Source organism: Coloeus monedula (assembly GCF_965178545.1).
Source record: "Coloeus monedula genome assembly, chromosome: 3".
NCBI classification, from domain to species: domain Eukaryota; kingdom Metazoa; phylum Chordata; class Aves; order Passeriformes; family Corvidae; genus Coloeus; species Coloeus monedula.
Genome location: NC_138783.1, coordinates 88779390 through 88792155, shown reverse-complemented (window position 1 = coordinate 88792155; position 12766 = coordinate 88779390). Strand labels below are relative to the sequence as shown.

General features: G+C 39.2%; 1 protein-coding gene across 1 annotated transcript in view; it reads left to right on the top strand.

Annotated features, from left to right (window-relative positions):
* Positions 1-12766, top strand: part of AFF3 (ALF transcription elongation factor 3) — a gene marked incomplete at both ends in the record, with an annotated part of 311611 nt that overhangs the window by 177765 nt on the left and 121080 nt on the right. The window contains one exon of the mRNA XM_082278052.1: positions 9029-9115. Within this exon, the coding sequence (XP_082134178.1) occupies positions 9029-9115 (87 nt within the window). The remainder of the gene's footprint in view (positions 1-9028; positions 9116-12766) is intronic.

Sequence of the window (12766 nt, the reverse complement as noted above, 5' to 3'; positions counted from 1 at the left end):
CTGGTGAGTAGAGGTTCTGCCTTTCCTTGGGACACTTGATAGTTAGCTACGAATAGGTTTTCTAGAAGTCATGTTACAGGGGATTTTCCCCCATGAAGCTGCTTACACAAATCCAGCATAGTTAGTGGCTCTTAGTGTAACAGAGGTGATTTCATCTGCGATCTTTTCTATGTTCCTTTTTTTTTCCACTTGCTCAGAATTCCCAGCATTTCTGAGGAAATGGGTTCAAGGAAACAAGCTGTTACACCATTGGTGTAACCAGTTCTATTGTGCTATCATATACAAATGCACCCTGGTCGATAGAGCTCTTTGGGCAAGAGTAAGAGATGTGAGATATTTGTTTTCAGTTTCTTGTCCTCTGATAACCCCTAACGCCTTTCTGGGGCAATGTGTCCCAGTCTATGGTATTCTTCATTTCTGGACATGAACAGAGTACAGAGTACATGAACATGTACAGAGTTTGTTCAGCTCTGTACACCTCTGCACTCATAGCTGAACTGGTATCTGTTGGCTTCAGACATTGCATTGTGCCATTGTGCTACTTCTAGAATACAAACCAGCAAGATTTAACATCTTTCTGTCAATTCAGATCTAGGAGGCACACGATGTAACCTTGAGAACAGATGGTTGAATTCACATACACTGAAGCACACAGTGCTACACTGATTTCTTAATCTCATTCAGAATAAATGACTTGTATATGAACAGATTCCCCAAGTTGTCAGAGCATCATAAACAAAATTGCTTGCTAATTGCAGTCAGCCACATCCATGCAAGGTTGTCCAGGAAGGATTTACAGGCTGCTTCGCCTTGCAGAACCTCTTTGTTTTATGACAGGGAAAAGGGAATGAGAATCTCTTCAGTCTGAGGCTCCAGCTTGGTGTACTTTTCACCTGTAAATTGTACACATTTAATTTAATTGCATTGAGAAACCACAAGTGCAAATCCTCTTGGAACTGTACTTTATAGAGCTACATTTGACAGCGGTTTAAGTTCTAATACTTTAATTCTGACTTTTTTCTTTTTATGGATTTTTCTTACCGTCTCCATCATCTTTTCACACTGACCAAGTTTGTTGTAGTAGCACAGAACAGAAGCTTCCTTGCTTCTTGTTATGGTTGGCAGCCTTCACAGGTATCTTAGCCAAAAGGCATTCTGGTAGCACTTTAAACCTTCACCCAGAGTACAAGGTATTTACTTCATGTAATGTCTGCCCATAACTTGTGCACAGAACACACAGGCAGCACTGTGTTACTCCTAAGTTCGTGAAGGTTGATGTGCTCAATCAGTTGGCTGAACAAGCTGAGCTAAAAATACCAATTCATCCCCACTGGTGAATCTCCACTGTGGATGCACAAAAGAGCTCTTTGAGTGAACCCCCAGGTTTCCAGGAACCAAGTAAGTCTTTATGGTACCCCCAGTCCTCTTAAAATGGCTTCAGGGGTATGAAATTGGAGCTAAGAACAAATTAGATCAAACCAATGATCTGTTATTTCATCTTCTGACAAGGGAGTGATCCAGGACCACCAATGTACCTATCACAAAGCTTCCAGCCTCCCACAACATAAGAAAATGGAAAAATTTGTCTACTTTCTAAAAAAAAAAATAGATTTTTTTCCCCGCAAAATTTGCTTCAATGACCTCTCTGCATTTAGCAGTGTATTTTTGTCTGAATTAAAGGAGTGTTTATATTAGAACATTGCATGCATTTGTGGAAAAGATATTTCAGTATTGATAAATATTTACCATGATGGTATTTCTGTCTTCTCCAAACCACAGATGTTTTCCTTACTAAATGTGTCTGGTTTTCAGCTTTGAGCATTTTTTTCTCTGCTTTTTTTTCTGTATTAATACAATCATCCATCAAAACAGGAGTAAGACCCTGATCAGTGTCCTGGTATTTTTTTTCAAAAGCCTTTGTTTTAAGTTCTTGACATGTTTCCAGAGCAATCCTGAGGCCACTACCGTTGCCTAAGAATTAACATGCTTGTTGTGGTCTCTGAAAATGTCAGCTATGTGCACTTTTTCATTGTTATCTGAAATCATGCAGAGATCTGGACCTTGAAATACCCTAGGTCTTTTACTTTCCTCTTTCTCCTCCCCCCACTCCCAAGAGGCAGCTATTCATCTTCATTAGCCACTTCTGTTAGCTTGCTGCCAACTGAGGCTAGAAAACTAGCTGCATCAGTCTTGCATGGCAATTCAGGAATTAGAATCCATAGTCCTTGGGTGCAGGAGGTTAATGCACTAATAAAGATTGTACCTTGATTAACCACGTCATCTCAGCTTGCCCAAGCAAGGTTGGTTTTCAGACAGTTTGTTGTATCATATGGCTCACTGCATTCATCTAGAACCATAGCTTCTTAGCTAAGAAGAGATATTCATCTTTGTGACTAAAGGAGAAATTTTATCCTTTTTTTTCTCATTTCAGTGAAGAATATTTTTTAAAAATTAAAGAAATTGTCTAAATGCTGTCCTATGATTTACCTGTAAAGGGACACCTTCCTGTCCTAATAAGGGGGCACAGGGGGTTTGTCCTTAACTCTGATATGAGAGAGCATGCCATGGGTTATACGCTAATTTACTTGTTTTTAGAATCAGACCACATTTCTTTTAGGTATCCATAACTTCTTCCAGACTTACAGGCTCATTTATTCCCCCCAAAAATGAATAAAAATCTGCAAGCCTCTATGCTAAAGAATTATAATCATACAAATGAAGGACCTAAATAAGTCAGTTTGATAAGTAAGCAGCTGTAGCCTTCTTTCACATTTATCTGTCCTAGATTGCTGAACCTTGACTAAGTGTTGCAGGTTATTTTCAGGATGGTTCCACTAAATCAGAGAGAACATATTCCAAACAGAAACGTATTGCGCTGGCATTTCTGATTTGCTGTAGAGTGAATTGATCCACAGATCACGTTGCAAATACTCATGATTTGGAATGGTTTCGTTCTGTAGATACCAAATATCTGGATATTTAATGCTGAACACATTCTTTAGTGCTGCAGTCTGCAAAATCTCTTACTTTCTCCCTTTTCATGGGCCTAATTTCTCTTTTTTCCTTTCCTTCTTCCCAGCTCACGGGCATGTGTATACACACACACACACACACACACAAATCCTGTTTCTATCAAGCAGTTTCTGCTGATGACCATCTGTGCATGTCTGAAGAACCAAGCACAGCAAAAATGACACAGTCACAAGCTACACAATTACCTTTATTTCTTTGCTTAGAACAAAAAAAAAAATATTCCTTGACAAGCACTTGCCCCTGGATTGTCATGTATCTTTGGAAGTTATACCAATGAAGCCTATTGAAAGGAATTCATATTTCAGAAAGCAGCAGAGCATTTGGAGAGTCTTGGGACTGTTGCCAAAGGGGAAATGTGGTAGAATGTGTTTGCAGCAGATTGCTATGAAAAAAGTTACTCCTTGAAATCATTTTAGCAGGAGTAGGAGAGACTGAAGAACTGACTGAGCTTCAGTGCTGAACTGGCACCCAGCTCAGTGTCCTTACTGCCATTTCAGCACCATGATAGGCAGCTTACAGTAGTTCCCTTATTTCATCCTTCAGTTAGTGGGTGAAACCATGTGTGCCACTTACCTCAAGTTTAGGAAGCATTTTGTATCATACACGACAAATATTAACTATAAATTAAAACCCACCCAAATGAGTGGAGAGAAGATAAGTAGAACAGAAAACAACAGAAGCTGGAAAATGACAAGATATTTTGTTGGGTGGTGATGGTTCTGAATAACATGTTATCAAAAGGATAATGACCAGTAAGAGATGCTCAAATGGAAAGTAGAAAATTATCAATTGTTCAAAGGAAACTATGGGGCTTATGAGGAAGCAGAAAGAGAGTTCTAAGTATATGGATAAGTGACATCATAAAGAAACAAGAGGAAACAGCTTTATCTTTCCATTTTATAGGCACATATTTGAAGTTTGGGTTAGAGAAGTTGCAGCAATAACAGATACTACAGGAACCAATTTTGAAAAAAGAAAATTGGCTTTTCACATGATAGGAACCTTACCACAGTGAAATACTGTCAGCTTCAACACAGTCTCCAAAAGTTTCAGTGTCTGACTCTTTGCTTTGGATATTTGACACTAAAATCATAGCCATGTTGTCAGCTAGTGGCAATGTAGCTTCCTTGAAATGAATGGGATATTTGCCAACTGACAGCAGTTAAAAAGAGTGACTCCTGTGCTAAAAAAAAAAAAAAAAGAAAATATAATATTGTGAAGACAGAAGAGATACTAGATTAGAGGTTCTCAAACTGCATCTTGTTGCTAAAGGGTCTTGGAAAGCTCTGCATTACCTTTGCATGGCCTTGACTTCCAGCTGAATAAATACATCTAATGCTTCCCTAAAATCTGCATTTCAGTGCAGGTAACTACAAAAACAGATCCTCTCCAGTCTGCCTGAGCTAACCAGCAGAGTATTTGTAAAGGAAAATTGTGTCTCACAAATCTCCTATAATTCCTGTGACATGTCAGTTGAGCAGTGGATGAAGTTGAGTCAGATAAAATAACTTTCAAAAGGTGTTTGACAGAGTCCTTTATGAGGTGCCACAAATATTTCTTAAATCATCCTCTGTAGAAAGACAAAATATTTGGAATCAAAAATCAGCTAGGTGAGCACAAGCAGAGAGGAGGATTAAACAGTCAGTTTTCTTAATGACCCAATGATAAGTTCTGGTTTCGGCACCAAGTGAACAGCAAGATTATACATGTGGCAAGACTTTAAATCTAGATGCTACCCATCTCCCTACTTATTATTAATTACGATTTTTCTGAATCAGTTCAACCATTCCCGGTATCATGTGCCACACAGAAAGATTGATGACACTAGATAAATAGCATTGCCTTAAGTCTAGAGTGAATACTATTTTTTACCTCTGCATGGTACTTCTCCTGAAAAATTATCTACAAGCTAGGGTTAAAAGCCCCAAACAAAACACTGCCAAGCAGTCATTAATCCCCAAGAAATGTCTGGTTACTTAATTGTTGCTGCGGAAACTGAAGTTGGAGCAAGGATATGCAACACTATAGATTTCTTAATTTGAAGGTTTTCCCTTCAGTGAGAAGAAAAGCCAAGTTGGCATGTTGAGTAAGATTAACTAGGCTTGGACCTTTATAGCTTGTAAAACTGGACATTTATGTATGACTGCTGAAAACTGATTTACTACAGGTAGAGACGAGTAAAGTTGCGGAGTTGTAGAGTTACAGTACGCATGTGAATGAGACGTGCCATCACCACCAGCACCACAAAGATGTCAGTGCAAAACAACATCACTGCAACCCTCACAAGGAGAAATGTGTGTTATGAAGCAAAGAGAGGGCATCTGAGCTGCTCCTTGGACTTGTGCATCTGGCTGCAGGAGGAGGGGGGCAGTCACTGTCATCTCAAACAATCTGTCCTGCAGTTGGGCACATGTGCTCATCCACATATATGTTTTAAGCAGCCTGGTCAGGGCTTCCTTCTTTGATCTAGAAGTCTTTGTTTTCCCCACTTCTGGACCCCAAATGTCTTCTCAGTACTTTCTTTTGTTGACGTTGTTCAGGACTTTAGGATTAAGTTAGTCAAGTTTGAAGAAGACTATAAGTTGGTTTTAAATTCGACCATTGTCTGTCTTGTAGTGGCTGGAACATTTTCTGGTGCCAGGTGTTTCTGACTTATTTTTTGTTTGATTTATGCTAAAAAGGACCCTGGGTTTTTTCTGTTTTTAATTTTAAAAACCTTTTGAGTCAAACGATGTTCTAACACCAATTTGAAGGTGCTAAGGCTCTTAAATACATTTAAATTTTCATCAGTCCTTTTCAAACAGTTTTCAGTCCAGCGGGTGCCTTATGCCAGTACTTCCAATCCCAAACTCCAAAGACAGGCAAGTTACCTGAGAAGAGAAGATGTTCATGAAAGTTCATTTTACAATAAAAGTTGAGTCCTTTCTGTTTAGTTAGTTAAATAGTTGCCATTTAGGCTTGCATTTTCAGACATTTCACACCATGTACCAAAAAAAACTTGATATAATCATATGTCACTACTAGAGTTTTGAATCTGTCTCAAATATCTTCAGCTAGAGTCTAAAATCCCGAGACTTGGCACACTTGAATATATTCTGGATTTGTTTCTGCTTGTTCTTGCATGGTGTTGACATTTGCTGGACACCTAAATTCTTTCTCCTGATTTTTGAGGCTCTGTTCTTGGCAGCCAGAAAGAGACTCTGCACATAGTTTAATGTTTCTATTTAGAAAAATATTATACTACATTTAAATCCTACCACTCCTCAGGGGTGACAGCCTGTAGTTTGGGATACTTTTCATTGTGGCTTTCCGATTATTTTTTCTAATTTTATTTAATTTTATAGTTGTCTGAATTTCAAAGGGTAGAGATAAATAAACAATACAATCACAACTCAATGTATTATTCTAGTAAATTCACATTCAGATAGTCATTATAATGGCAATTATTAACCTTGGCAGATATCAGTGGTTTTACTAAATCTTTGTGTCAGAAAGGGTTACATGCAATTTAAATTATGTAGAAAGCTTTATTACATACCACAACTGAAAGTAAAAAAAGGAGAAGAGGAGCTAGCTGAAAAAAAAAAAAGACTATTAAGGCTATTTTTCATTGAAGTGGGGATGAGAAATATTGTTGGAGAAAAGAAGAAATGAAAGATTTTGACATGTCAAAAAAAAGGGCACCCTTATTTTTAATCAACCCTCTGGTCCTTTCACTGGATGAAGGCATCATTGTCAGACTCGGGCAAGCAAGGTGGGAGGAAAGAGCTCTGCTGCTGTAACAGATTGTTTTGTGCTGGCACAGAGCAGACTCCTCAGGAGAGGTGTCCCTGGAGGTGACAGTGGGGTCACCAGCTGTACAACCTGGAAGAACTGCTTCTTGAGCAAATGGCAGTCATAAGCACTGAATAGAATATTTCACAAGTAGGATAACTTTGGGTCAAAGCCACCAGATGTTCCCAGTCTGTCTGCCCCCGTTCTTCAATTGACAGAGATAACGTAAAGCATTGCCCTACGGAAGAAAGGGATAGTCATTCCCATGTGGTTTTTTGGGCTCAGCACCTCAACTTGTAGGGCAGGACACTTTGGTTGGGAACAGGGTTTTTCTGCTGGAAACACCTTTAGTCTATATACACAACATTTCCCACAGAGTAAATGGTCCTGTAAGGGAAAAGCAAGGAAAGCAGGTATGAAAGTGATACCTTTTTACATGACAGACTTAGGGTTAAACATCCACATTGCAAATCTCCATTTTGTCAATTTATTGTCATACACCTTTACTATTGGGATATTTCTTAATACATAATTTCTTAATCTTTTGCAAACAGTAGCACGTGTGCCAGGTACTTGTAGCAAAGAGCAATCTGATTGCCTCTGTTTTTTGCTGCCTGAGTTTTAAGAAGTTACTGTATATTAAAAATTGCTATATACTGTTATTGCTGGCACTTACCAGATAAGGAAGTCATAAGATGAATGATCTGCCTCAAAGAAGTGAAAAGCAAAGCAATTCTGATACTGAAACTGCAAACCAGATGATGCTCTGATTAGAGGCACGCATGTAGATTACAGAAGTATAATAAATCATGTAACTTTTTAGCTTCAAATAAATTAAAAGAATGCAATTTTTATTAGGAAATAAACTGTTTATCAAGAATGCTTTAAAGGTGACATTTATTGCTAATAAACTGTGTTGAAAGGGCTGGTCCTTTCATTGGCAGAACAGCCAGAGACTTTCCACTATGTAAAAAATGCAGCAGCTCAGTCCATGCTGGGTCAGGAAGCAGTTCCATCAGTACTAATGAAGGATGGGCAAGAGACTCACACATCCTTTTTTCCAAACAAGAAAATTTTCTTTTCTCTTTAAAAAGGAATGAGTCATGGAAATATAACTCCTGTTTTATTTCGGGACTGATTGTGGATCTCTGCATGGCTCCTTGAAATATCACTGAGAAACAACTCCACAGTCAGCTAATGGTAGCAAAACCCAGCAAAGCATCTGCCAGGCAGACTCTTGATAGTGTCAGAAATCCCCCTGCTTAGGCAGGATGTTATTTTCTCTTCAGTTCTTCTAACGTATGGGCCAACTTTCAGGGTTGTCATGCTTGGCTCTATTTCTCATATTAATTCTCTTAAGTTACTGTGTACCAAATATTGTGGCTGTTGGTGCTGAACATGTCAAAAAAGAAATCTGTCCCTTAACATCCTGCACTAGAGAGGAACAAATGGTCTGAAGTGTTTCATTTATCTCCCCCCAAAAGCAGCTTTGCTTTGGAGACCAACTCATTTAGACTTAAATCATAACAGTATTGAACGTGTGCCTACCTGCTACCTGAAGCTGGGTCAAGGATGACTGCATAAAAGTCAGGTCAAGCTGCATCTGTCTCTTAGGTATGAAAAAATGTCCCTCCAGACAAAACAGGGAGAAGAAAAAGATGGTGTGCAGCACGCCTCGTTTAGGGCTTGCCACATATCTGTGTCCTGCAAGGCACAAACACGTTGGAGTTAGGAACTTATTCAACTCCTTTACAATGATAAAGGCAATTTTAGGAATTAACTGCTAGCAAGTGGTAAGCATTTACCACTTTGACTTTGTGAAATCTATTGTGTGATTAGTCCACTGTGTGTACCCCATCACTTGGTCATGAACTGAAATTTCTGTTCTCATCTACAAAAGAATGTTCTGTTAGTCTCACCAGCCCAAATACATTGTGTGATTGAACTGTATTGCAGATTGTCAGAAAAATCAAACTTCTTGCACTTAAGATGTATTATCTATTCAGGAAAATGAGAGTGTGCTTAAGAACTGCTCTCAAGAGTCTGTAAAAATCATTGTAGCTCATGTTTTGTCTAGATTATATGAAAACTGGGCATTTCCTAGAAGCTGCAGTAACTTAAATATTCCACTACCCAGGCACTCTTGCTACTGATATGCTGTCCTTGTCTCCTTTTCCACTGACTTTCTCAATACATTTTGCTGAACAATACTGTTTTTCAGGAGATGACCCATTCATGGCCTCCGCCACTGTCAGCTATTCACACACCAGGAAAGGCAGAACAAAGCAAGTTTCCCTTCCCAAACAAGGTAAGACATTCCGCATCATGTACAAACATTCCTCCTGCACCTCACAATATGTCCTACACAAGCCCTGACTAAGTGTGTGAGGTCTCTGGGCTGAGATTGATGCTGTGCTGATGATATGCATGTGTGTGTGCCAGTATTCCCTGTCTTTTCCCTTCTTACAGCCTCAGCAGGGCTACAGTCTGCATCTCTTGGCAGCAGAATTGATGGTGTGGGGGTCATGGGTTCCTCACAGCAAGGTAAAACCACAGGTGTATCTGGTGGGATGTCCAGATGGGGTGGCTTCTGCTGAGGCTCCTGATTGACACCTTAGGGCACAGACAGCTGTGGAATGTCAGGGAGCTCCTCCTTGCATCCACTGCTCCTGTGTCATTTGGCTTCACCATCTGAGATTTGTGTTGAAACCTTTGAGGTCTGAGCAGGCCTTCACTAGTACACTGGCCTCTAGTTGGGCCTGAGGACTGGGCACACATCTCCTGCCACCAGCCTGGCTTCAAAGGGGCAGCTTTGCTAGAGAGGCTGTCAGCCCAGTGCCGAGATACTCAGAGGGGCCACAGAAGCATTTGCCGTGGAAATATTTGATTCCCCAAGAGACCAAAGCCACTAGTCCTGCTGATAGTCCTTTAAAACCTGCCCCACTATAGGATGTGTCCCAGGGAGGATGCAGTGCAGCGTGGTAAAGCTCATCAGCACAAGCTTGGGGAAACCACATTATTTATACATGGTAAGTCAGGAGGCAATGAAATCAGATATCTTGTGCAAGAGCCAATAAATTTCACATTGTATCACCATATACTGTTTAGATGTCACAAGCATATTTCATGCAGTGTTCAAGCTTGAAAGATGGTATTGATGCTGTTTATAGTCTTTCTCCTGTTAAAGCAAGCTCGTTTGGCAACTTTTAAGTCCATTCTGCAAAATTTAGTTTAGGGAATAATTATAACTACAAAGCCAAGAAAACTTCATTTGCCTACAGTAAAACAGCTTTTCTGTGGATGAGAGTGTCATGATTTTGAAGTATCAGGGGTGTAAACCAAAATATCTCTGGCATGTTATGAAAGAAAAAGAAGGAAATAACTCACTATTTGCTTGAAGGCAGACAACTGATTGAAGATGGTAGGCAGGCCAGAGGCTTGTTAAGTTAGAGTAAGTCCTGTAGGAGATAGGTGGATCAGCAGCTTACAAGCAGGTGAAGTGCCACATAGGGATGACAAAGTGAAGTGGTGCTTGCAGCGCTGCAGTTTCTGCCACAATTGCCACCACACGGTGTGCTTGTGTGACACGTGTGCAGATGTGCACGGGCAAGGCGTGCACCTGTCAGCGCATCTGTGTGGCCATCGTGAATCCACTTCCTCACAACTAAATGCATTGTGATAAATATAGGAATAGGAGAACCGCAGAGCAGAGAGCAAAGATATGTGAATAATGGTTGATATTGACTTTCTCATCTTCTCTCTGCCTGTTCATCCATCTCTCTGGGAAATTTTCTATTATTTTGAATTGCAGAGCCATTTCAGAGATCTACCATTCATTTTTAAAGATCCTTTTCAAGGCGGTTTCCTTTTCTCTTGCCAAAGTAGAATTTCCATTTTTTTTAAGCTTAGGATGGACAAGATTTCAGCTAGTAACATACGAGCATACTTTTGTACATACAATAACATCACAACTGTATTGTGGCCTGGGTGGTCTGCATGGTCAGAAATGAGAGTGCTTTGTGTGTGAGATGGGAAAGAAGTACCTTAAAAAACTCACCAGAGTCCTGGAACAATCCTGTATTACTGGCCATAGATTATGTTAATTTTAGACACCACTTCTATTTTAAAATAATTAAAAGCTGTTCTGTGGCTTAACATTAGTCTGTACTGTTACCGACTTTAGAAAGCATCTGCTTTTCAGGCTCCAAAATGCAAAAAATGGTTTCCTAATTTTTCAAATGTGTTTTTCAAACCTTCATAAACTAGCTATTGCTTTTCACAAAGCACGGAGTAAAATCTTTATTGGACCTCATAGGGAATGTCTCCATAGCTCTTAGAAAGCTTTCCCACAGGTAATCCACGTAGTTATCCCTACTTTTTAAAACCTGAGGGCTACACCAAACTGTTGTGGATCGCACATTATTCATATAAATGGTTCTGTCAGTTAAGTAGTGACCAAAGCCAGTAAAGACTGAAAGGCTAAATTCTGGGCAACAGCTTCATCTCTTAGTTCCAAGTCATGCATGGTAACATGAATTGCTCTTCAGTCTTAATAGCAGTGCTAAGACATCAGTTCAATTCATTTGCAAAAACTCTTACAGCAAGAGAAGTTACACTTGCTTTTAACAGAAGACAGTTCCCAAATATTAAGATATTCATCATTTTGGGAATGGGAAAAAGAGAAGCTTGTAGGACTCCTGCCCTGTTACAAGGATGCAAATCATAACTATGTTTCTGTCCATAAAAAACTGAGTGTCAGCATCATTAGTTCGCATTCACGCCACACTGCTTTTAACCTGCAATTCAAGTAATTAGCTGTCTGACAGCTTGAAACTTGAAATTTATTAATTAGGCTATTAGAGTTGCAAAGGCCACAGCAACTATAGCTAGAGTGGTTTTGAAATCAGTCTAGTAATAAAAGCTAAATATCTGAGATTTATATATCACAAATATAACAGAATTGCACATTTGAAACTGCACATGTGGCTGTATCAATCAATATAACTAAATGCTCATTTGATGGAGGGGATGGATGTGCATATGCTGTACTTCTATATGAAATCAGGCCTCATTAACATGGGAGGTCTGCATTGATTCACAAGAATGAGAAGAGAGTCTGAGTCACGTGTGACACGTGGCAGTGCCCAGTAGGTTTCCAAATACTGCACTGCTGGAGGAGCACTGTTAGAGAGCTGTCCTTTATGTAATGGAGGGCATAAAGTTACATTTCATCCTTAACTTTGAATTTTCTTTCTCTCTGGAATTAATTTGTACTCTTGAATTTACTAGGAAGGGGCAATGACAGTCTCTTTGCTTCTTGTTTTTCAAAGCTTGAGGATAATTGAATGAATGTGTGATGTGACAGGCTGTGTGTGCTTTCCTTTCTCAGCCACGCTTTGTTATGTACAAATGATCAGGCATTTCTTGATTGTAATTTTATTAAAAGCATCTTAATAAATAAACTTTAAATGAATAATTAAATTTGTAAATAAGAGCTCACTTGATGCTTGTGTGGATGAGCTTTCATGTTCAAGTATTAATTCTCTTGTGCAGGAAAAAATGCTGTTAATTCTGCTGCATGCTTTGCTCTCTTTCTTCATTTTTACTGTGATTTTATGTCTTGATAGTTCGATCAGGTGTTTGATTTCTAGTTATGTGTATATGATATTATGGGATCAGCCATCATTTTGTTATTTGGGAATTAATTTAGCCACTCCAGGAGAACTGGTTTCTTGTCACAAAGCTATTGGGTGATTATTCTCAGCAGATGCTAAGTTGTCATACTGATGTTGTTCTTTACAAGCTCAATTCATTTGCTTTTTCCTTTCTTGTTGATTTTAACAAGCTGGAGGAAATACACTGGACAATAATGTTCAGAAATGAAGACTTCACCTTTTGTTTAAAGTTACATTCATTTTTCCTCCATTAGTAAGACCATTCTATATTCCTCTATGAGATA